At 41.7% G+C, this 8,569-nt stretch overlaps 2 protein-coding genes across 6 annotated transcripts; one reads left to right on the top strand and one right to left on the bottom strand.

Moving 5' to 3' along the window:
- Positions 1 to 161: 161 nt before the first annotated feature.
- Positions 162 to 6,396, top strand: rcc2 (regulator of chromosome condensation 2). Of its 5 annotated transcripts, none has more exons than XM_084679796.1 (13): positions 162 to 377; positions 1,511 to 1,726; positions 1,904 to 1,997; positions 3,018 to 3,161; positions 3,255 to 3,386; positions 3,474 to 3,562; positions 3,649 to 3,763; positions 3,863 to 4,029; positions 4,290 to 4,470; positions 4,551 to 4,656; positions 4,777 to 4,849; positions 4,965 to 5,042; positions 5,154 to 6,396. In XM_084679796.1, the coding sequence occupies exons 2-13, from the start codon at positions 1,523 to 1,525 to the stop codon at positions 5,256 to 5,258; spliced, it is 1,488 nt and encodes a 495-aa protein (XP_084535922.1). In that variant the 5' UTR covers positions 162 to 377; positions 1,511 to 1,522; the 3' UTR covers positions 5,259 to 6,396. The 5 variants fall into 5 exon arrangements, with proteins under 5 accessions (XP_084535922.1, XP_084535923.1, XP_084535924.1 ...); XM_084679797.1 differs by lacking the exon at positions 162 to 377 and adding an exon at positions 524 to 670; XM_084679798.1 differs by lacking the exon at positions 162 to 377 and adding an exon at positions 529 to 659.
- Positions 6,397 to 6,615: 219 nt separating this feature from the next.
- Positions 6,616 to 8,558, bottom strand: LOC146252216 (large ribosomal subunit protein eL22). The gene is made up of 4 exons (XM_084679801.1): positions 8,471 to 8,558; positions 7,742 to 7,846; positions 7,180 to 7,304; positions 6,616 to 6,796 (listed from the first exon to the last, which is right to left on the bottom strand). The coding sequence occupies exons 1-4, from the start codon at positions 8,480 to 8,482 to the stop codon at positions 6,652 to 6,654; spliced, it is 387 nt and encodes a 128-aa protein (XP_084535927.1). The 5' UTR covers positions 8,483 to 8,558; the 3' UTR covers positions 6,616 to 6,651.
- Positions 8,559 to 8,569: the final 11 nt, after the last annotated feature.

The raw sequence follows: 8,569 nt of genomic DNA, 5'->3' as shown, positions 1-8,569 counted from the left end.
ATCTTAAAACAATAGCCTACAATAACGTAAGGCATGGAGTGAATCTAATTGCGTCCAAATGCAGTTTAGACTAGCAAAGCGCGATTGCATCTCAACTAGCTTGTTGTTACAGCAGGGCTCGGACAAAGCAAACTCAAAATTCATCCCAGGCACAAGAGGGCGATATATTAAGTTTGTTGGTTGTACTTAAAGAGTCGCAAAATCCCTTCTGTTGTAGTTTTCTTTAGTTTCTGAGTTGGTTCGTTATTTAGGCTATACGTTACCGCTCTTCACAATCATGTAAAATCGACAGACCATTTTAACAAAATACAGAGTGGTGTTGTGAAACAAGCACATAGCTCAGGCTTTCGGAACCAACCCGGACTTATCCACCGCAGGTAAAATAAAAATGTACAAAGTTTTGGCTGTTGCATTTTGATAGCTAGTTTATTTACTTTATCAGGGTTAAATCTAGACTCAAGTGTACATTTGTTAGTTGAAACTTCAGCCATATTTGTTTGGCTAACGTAGCTGTAACAGAGGTCTCATTAATGTAAGGAGGCAGAACCCACGTGGTTTGATCGAGGAGACTGCAGATTCTTTTGTTCCAAATCAATCAAAAAACGAGGAAGACGGACAGGCACGAGAGGAGCTGCAGAATCAGGAAATCGTTTTGCGAGGTTACTAATTAGTAAGCTAAAATATTTAGGTAATCGTTAACTGTCGAGGGTTAATACGCAAAGGGGGGTATTTTTTTACTTCATTTTAAACCTCCCAGCACAGTTTGAGAAAGATAAAAAAAGTTTTTTATCGGTACATTGTAGCCAAGGTTTGTGTCTTTGTTTAGAAACCGGCTGTGTTAGCTAGCTAGCATTCCCGTTACTGTAGTTGATTAATACATGTATATCTACCTAGCTAACGCTTCCCAATTGATCATTTGGGGGTGTAACGGGTTATTTCGTTGACATTGTATGTTGTGCTTACTATGTAAACTAGCTATATTTTTAAGACCCAATAAACGTGTTGGCATTTTCCAAATTAGCCAGTTAGCTAGCTGCTGTCGATGTTGCTGGTAAACGATATCCACAGTTGCCCAATACAACAAAGAAACAAGCTAGCTAGCGGTAGTACTAGCGTAGATGGATGTGATACTGATTTGTAGCTAGCTTGTTGTAACTGGCATTTTTGCTCGTCAAACATATTATCCTCTGACTAGTTTGAAGATTTGTTAATGTCACCTAGATAACTTCATTTGCTAGCTATTATTTTGCCTTACATTGCTAATATAGACTACTTGCACTAGGTATCTCGCTACAAGTTTGGTGGCGTTCCGACCTTATTCACAGAAACTTAAAGTTGATTGTTCATTTTGTGAGTGAAAGGCCTTCCTGAAAAACAAACCCAATATATTGATGCACTGTTAATGTTTTTATTACCCACCTTCCTTATTTGTGACAAAGCACTCTAGAAACTGATTTGAATGAGAATGGCTAAAGACATTAACTTGTGTTATTTTTATTTATTTATTCAGACCTCTACCAAAATGCCAAGGAAGAAGGTGACAGAGGTCTCTGGTAATGGTGGATTGAAGAGGAAGAGAGGAGGGAGCAAAAGAAAAGAGAGAGATTTCAGCAGTGATGATGAGTTTGATGATTTTGAGCAGGAGAATAATAAGAAACCTGGCAAGCCTGCCACCAAGTCAGGCCTTCAGCCAGTAACTGTAGCTGATGACATAAAGGAAAAAATAGTAAGTGTCCTGAGAGAAATTCTATGATAGAAGAAAGGGTACCAGTTGTTGCCCTGCTCTGCATGGTTTATTTATGGGCATTGCATATGCAAAGTATTTTATCACTAGTACATCAGATATACGACATTGAAATTGCAACAGGTCTATAATGACAGCAACATTGTGTTATTTTTGTAGAAACTTGAGTGTCCCAAAGTCAAAGGCCAACTTCTAATTTTCGGGGCCACCAACTGGGATCTGATTGGAAGGAAGGAGGTGCCAAAACAACAAGGTATGACCTTGTCCTTTCTCTGAACACCCCCTCATACATATACTTTGTATACAGGCTTTGTATATACGATTAAATTGACTTGATCTAGAGTGGTGAGATTCAGTTTACAGTTCCTCTTTTCGCCAATGGACTAGGAGGGGTGAACGCTAGACTGTGGATACGTAGTCGGTGATCAAACTGAGTCAGTGTTAAATTGTTCACTTACAGGGCCTCCCTCCCTTCCTGTCTAGAGTTGGTTTATCTGTAGTTATTTGTGCAACAATTATTAAAATAGCATATTTCAAATTCAACATAATTTGATTGATTAGGACAAATGCATTCCAGACTTGAAAATATGACTGAATTCTGTGTGTTGCTGACCTTAGTGATTGGGAAAACAAATGATACCAGTGCAGTTATTTTGCTGTTACATGTTGACTGTTTTAAACACCTTTTGCTTTTTAGTTGATTCTTTTCTGAGGCTCATCCTGGCACATCTTGAGCCTAATAATTTACACTCCTTGTTTGCAGGTTCTATAGATTTTAGACCATGTGAGCACAGCCCTGGCGATTAAAACCCATGCCCATTCTAATCTAATGTATATTCAAATGTATGCATGTCTAATCCCACCCCCTGCTGGGATTCCTTTCATGCTTCAGGGTATGGCAAGGCCATAGAGACTGGCTACACGGGCACTCAGTGATAGGCTGGCGTAGTGTTGAGACTGGGGGTTGGGCGCACTGGTAGAAGCAGCAGCTGCATAGATACGTTGTGTTCACAAAAAGCATCTCTCTTCTGTATGGGCTGCAGTCTTAATGTTGTGACACTACACTTGTTTCAGTGTTTAGCCCATATAAATTGATTTCAACTAAGCGGTACAGATTTGTCTTTTAAGACTGACTAGATGGCGTACTGTCAGCGCCAGATGTCCAAGCAATAGATGATCAACAAGGCTTGCATTATTTATACTCCACTTGGTGATCAATTGTTGACTTCACAGCTGTATTGAAGTGTGCTTGTTTTTCCTGTGTGCCTGTCAGTGGCGTATAGGAACCTAGGCCAGAACTTGTGGGGCCCACACCGCTATGGCTGTCTGAATGACGTGCAGGTCAGCTGTGTGGTGTCTGGGCCCTGCGCTGCCCACAGCCTCCTCATCACCACTGAGGGCAAGCTTTGGAGCTGGGGTGAGGACAAACATCACTGCAGTTCCTAGCAAAGTTCAATTTGAGACCATTTACCCATCGATTGCTGAGTGTCTTCTATCTGGTTCTTTTCAGGGCGTAATGAGAAGGGTCAGCTGGGTCATGGGGACACAAAGCGCCTGGAAGCCCCAAAGCTGATCGAGGCCCTGGGAGAAGAGGTGGTGGTGGCTGCCGCCTGTGGACGGAACCACACCATGGCATTGACAGGTTGGCATTTGACATGAGATTGTATCCTGGGCCTTAGTCTTGAACTCAGGACTGAAACCTGTGATTAACCCTGTCTGTTTTCCTCAGAAAACGGTATTGCATACTCATTTGGAGAGAACAAACTGGGCCAGCTTGGCCAGGGAAACCAGACGGATGCAGTCCTCAGCCCAGCAACAGTAAGCTATACCTGCATCTTCTACACATTAGTACAAATGAACAATGGCCTTTTTAAGGCTCTAAGCTTTTCCCTGTCCTCTCTTAGATCCAGTATAATGGACAGCCCCTGGTCAAAGTGGCATGTGGAGCAGAGTTCAGCATGGTGGTGGACTGCAAAGGGAACCTCTACTCATTTGGTTGCCCAGAATATGGCCAGCTAGGTATGTTCCATCAAGCTAGGACGTCTCACTATTCAAAATACCATCTGGACACCTCACATCTGAGTGTTACAAATGTTCACCATGTCTGCCCCTTCAAAGGACACAACTCTGATGGGAAGTTCATTGCTCGTGCCCAGCGAATTGAGTTTGACTGTGAGCTTATCCCACGTCGTGTCGCAATCTTCATTGAAAAGACCAAGGACGGTCAGGTGATGCCAGTGCCCAACGTGGTAGTGCGAGATGTAGCTTGTGGAGGGAATCACACGGTAAGGAAGTCAGTTTTAGTCCCTTATTGAGCCTTCATGTGAAATTAAAATTTAGAAATTTGTCAATATAGAACAGAAGTCCAATATCACCTACTAAACTAAGCTGAGCGTATATGTATGGGAAGACTAATTTGTCTGTCCACCTCCATTTTTAAATAATTACTGCAAAATGTAAGACATTGCTCTGTTTAATTAATGAGCTTCCAGATGGCAGCATCTGTGCTGTAGTTCTTAATATTGACTGTGAATGTTATGTGCAGCTGGTGCTAGACTCCCAGAAGAGAGTGTTCTCCTGGGGCTTTGGTGGCTACGGCCGCTTGGGACACACTGAGCAGAAGGACGAGATGGTGCCAAGACTGGTAAAGCTCTTTGACTTCCCTGGACGTGGGGCTTCCCAAATCTACACTGGCTACCAGTGCTCCTTTGCAGTCAATGAAATGGGTAAGTAGGCCATTCAAACATGCGCCACACATCTTCACATACCGCTGCGTTGTTGGCTGACGTAGACATTTTGCATGCAGGAGGACTGTTTTTCTGGGGGGTCACAAATACTTCAAGGGAGTCAACGATGTACCCCAAGTCTGTACAGGACCTATGTGGCTGGAAGATCCGCAATCTGGCGTGTGGGTAAGTGATGGTGCTACCACTACTTTGTGACCACTCATGGCTCATAACAGGGATACAAACTAAAACTGTACTTGCTTAGCGGTGCCACAAAGGAGTTTGAATGAATGTACTTTATTTTAGGAAGAGCAGTATTATAATTGCTGCAGATGAGAGTACCATCAGCTGGGGTCCATCTCCTACTTTTGGTGAACTGGTAGGTTTTTTTTCTGCACTGGTAATCCCTATAAAAAATTATTTCAGTCCCAAATGTTTTTCTGTGTGTTTTTCTGTGTATCAGCAATACATTTTGACCAGTTTGTCTCTTGCAGGGATATGGAGACAATAAACCCAAGTCTTCCACCACTGCCCAAGAGGTGAAAACCATGGATGGGATTTACGCTGAACAGGTATGCAACAGCTACTTGGGAGAAATATTTTATGAAACTAATACTTTTTGCATATTGGACATGCACAACACCTCTTATCCTATTTTGAGCATGATTTGTAATGGGTTTCAGGTGGTGATGGGATATGCCCACTCCCTGGTCATTGCCAGACAGGACAGCCAGCAGGAACAGGAGAAACTCAAGAAGCTTCCAGAGTACAATCCCCGCACACTCTGATAAGGCACCAGCTCATGACCTCTCACCTTTTTTTAATTTGATTCCACTTCTGAGAGGCTTCTGATGCTAAACAGAATGCATCTGGCTTCTTGGTCACCTGTGTATGTCATGATGGGATAGTACTGGGATGTTTGGGGAATGGGGGAGGTTATGACGAGTCATGGGTATGTACTGCACATGCCTCAAATCGTGTCTACACTGTTTTGGAAGATTAATCTGAGAAAGCTCAACAGACTGAGATGCACTGACGGCTCATCTGCATTGATGGTGCTTGTTCAGCTCACAGAATCGTCATTGGACATCCCACAGCTGAGGAGGGAGTCTGCTGCAGATTCTACCAAGCACTTACTACTTCCCACAGTGCTACCACCCCACCCCCCTTCTTGGATTCCCCATGGAGGTCTGTTGACGCATTCACTCCATTTACATGCTTGTACCTTTTTTTTTTCTTCCTCATGTTCTCCCCCTCACAATAATGGGTGCTACATCAAGTCAGTCCCACTCTGGGGCAAGTCATTTCCTAGTTAGGAGATGCCTCAAAGACCAACACTCCATATCTGTGCCTTTTAATGTTTTTTCAGGATATGGAATTTATATTTCTTTTTGTTCCCAAAGACCAATGTTAGATTTGTTGGAGTCTTTGTTAATAAGGTCGGTGGCAGTATTAATGTGTCTGTGCTGTAAGAAAGACACAATCAGGATTGGAGACTATTTGGCAAGTCAATAGGCTCCACTTGTTGAATTCTGTTACATTCCTTAAATTTTGATCTGTTTTGTTTAAATCGGGTTCACATGTAACTTATTGGCCACAATGTGCTAGATTTGATTCTTGCCTTTTTGTCAGTGTCATTAGATTAACCTGAGGGACTTGTTAAATGCAGTTATACGATTCAGATTTAGCACTAGGCAGGAATTAAATTTAGCAGATTGAGGATTTAAATGTTGCACATCCGGTGGTCATAAATTGCTCAACAGGGTATGAAAGTGTGTACCCTGGTTTTAAAGATTTTTCTAAAATTTGGCCAATCTGTATTGCATTAATTTGGTATTGTGGTTTGTCTCAGGGTCAAAAACCCCACTTGTTTTAAATTTCAAAACCTTTTTCATGGAAATTATAAATAAAGTCATGTAAATTGGTGATTGTGTGTTCATTCTTCTGTCCACATTCATGTAAAAGTCTAAACAAGAGCCTGATAATTAAGATTAGAATCGTAACCATAGCATTAAAAAAATGTAATGAAGATAAACTTGTATCAATTCTGTTGTATTTGCGAAAAGCATTTAAATTGTGCTCAAGGTCAAGCATTTCATAACCCTGGACACAAATTAATATCACAATTAAACGCCAAAAGACAAGTAGTATTATTGTGAATTTAATTGAATGTACAAAAGTTTAATCCTCATCTTCCTCCTCCTCTTCATCCTGGTTAATCTGGAAGTAACGGAGTTCGTAACTCTCCTTAGTGTTGGCAACAACACGCAGCCAGTCACGAAGGTTGTTCTTCTTCAGATACTTCTTTGTCAGATACTTCAGGTATCTGTCAATGAACAACAAATGACTGTCAGATGGGTCCTAGACCTATTCCTGTCATCTCAGTGGTGCTATGAATCAATTTGCCCAACAACAACAAAAAATACACAAGACAGGGCAGTCAACTTTGAATCCAGACAAAAGGATGTAAACTACTGGATCTATCACTCCAAATGTTGATTTGTAGTAGTGGTTGTTCAGTGTACATAAATATTCTGGTTAAAGTTTAAAAAGAAAAAACAAGGACCCCTTGAAACCCACAGGTGTTATAGCTGTATTAATGCAGAAGGAATCAAAACAGACTATGGGCATCCCCATGTTCATTTATTCTTTTAATTTCTTCAGTGGGGAAACCAATACACTGATGCATAATAAAAAATATTAAATTACCTCTTGGAGAAAGGAACCTCAGATGAAACTGTGATCTTGCTCTTGCTCCTGTCAATGGACACCACACCTCCACCGAGATTTCCAGCTTTTCCATTCACCTTGATGCGCTCCTGAAGAAACTGCTCCTGTAGAGAACAAACCAAATATTTACAGTAGATTCAGCATTGTCAAGCCACATCAAGAACGCACTATCCTAATAAAATTTGATTTCCTGATGTTACTCTTTGGCGGTTTAGTTAATTGGGCTATTTTCAGAAGGTTGCCGGTTCGATTCTCGGCCGAGCCACATGACGTTGTGTCTTTGGGCAAGGCACTTCACCTTGCCTCGGGGTAATGTCCCTGTACTTACTGGGAGTCGCTCTGCATAAGAGCGTCTGCTAAATGACTAAATGCAAGACTTCACCATCAAGGATAATGTCAATAGCCTTCATCACACCCCAATAAACTAGGAATGGTCTTGCATCACATTGCTATTGTACACATTTTAGTTTCTAAACGAGACTTATTAAAATAACTAATTTGTAGTAATTACAAAACTTCTAGAATATTAAGAGTTACTGACGAAGTTGGCTGCGTCCATGATGCCATCTTCAACAGGGTGGGTGCAGTCCAATGTAAACTTCAGGACCTGCTTCTTCTTCTTGCCACCTTTAGTGGTCTGCTTCTTCTGAAAAAAAATCAAATAGACATCTGAAATCTACTGTTGCAAGACATGTTGATTATGGTATACATACTGATGTATGGCCTCAGAACAGTTTACGCATTCAAGTGCCAGCACTCCAGATGGTCTACCCACTTCCTTACTGCTACTACTCGTCTAGCGTTACAAGCTGGGAAAGGACACATGTAGCTAACTTGAGTTAGCTACCTTGAATTAGCTACCGTTAGCCAGAAAGTCGGCTAGCCTGGCCGATCAAGACGAAGATTTTTCATCAGTTAGGTTATAGATCCCAATAATGCTTTCGTAACTCAGCAACACGCTATCGAAATAAACCCTAGCTAGCTAACAAAATATAATACCCGGCATATGAACCCACTTGCAAACAATTCCAAGAGACACAACGTGGTGGACTCCAGCTAGCTAGGTAGCACTAGCAAGGGCCAAAATATTGCAGGCCTCGCTTGGCAGATTCTTATAGCCAACTAAAATGTCCACAATGGTAACTGATAAAACTTGACATATTGGTATAAAAGCGCAGACTTTACGGTTCTGCCTCCGACCAGTCATGTTCGTGTATGTACACTAAAAACAAATATTGTGGGATTATTTGTAGCAAGCGATTTGACTCACCACGGGAGCCATTGCGAAGAATTTTGCAGAAAGGAAGAATCCGGTGTGCGCGTGCGCTACATTTTGGTTGGTCAAATACAGATATAATCGATGCAATCC

Source organism: Hypomesus nipponensis, chromosome 18 (genome assembly GCF_054491055.1).
Source record: "Hypomesus nipponensis isolate SF chromosome 18, ASM5449105v1, whole genome shotgun sequence".
Taxonomy (NCBI): domain Eukaryota; kingdom Metazoa; phylum Chordata; class Actinopteri; order Osmeriformes; family Osmeridae; genus Hypomesus; species Hypomesus nipponensis.
This window is presented reverse-complemented; position numbering and strand designations above follow the sequence as displayed.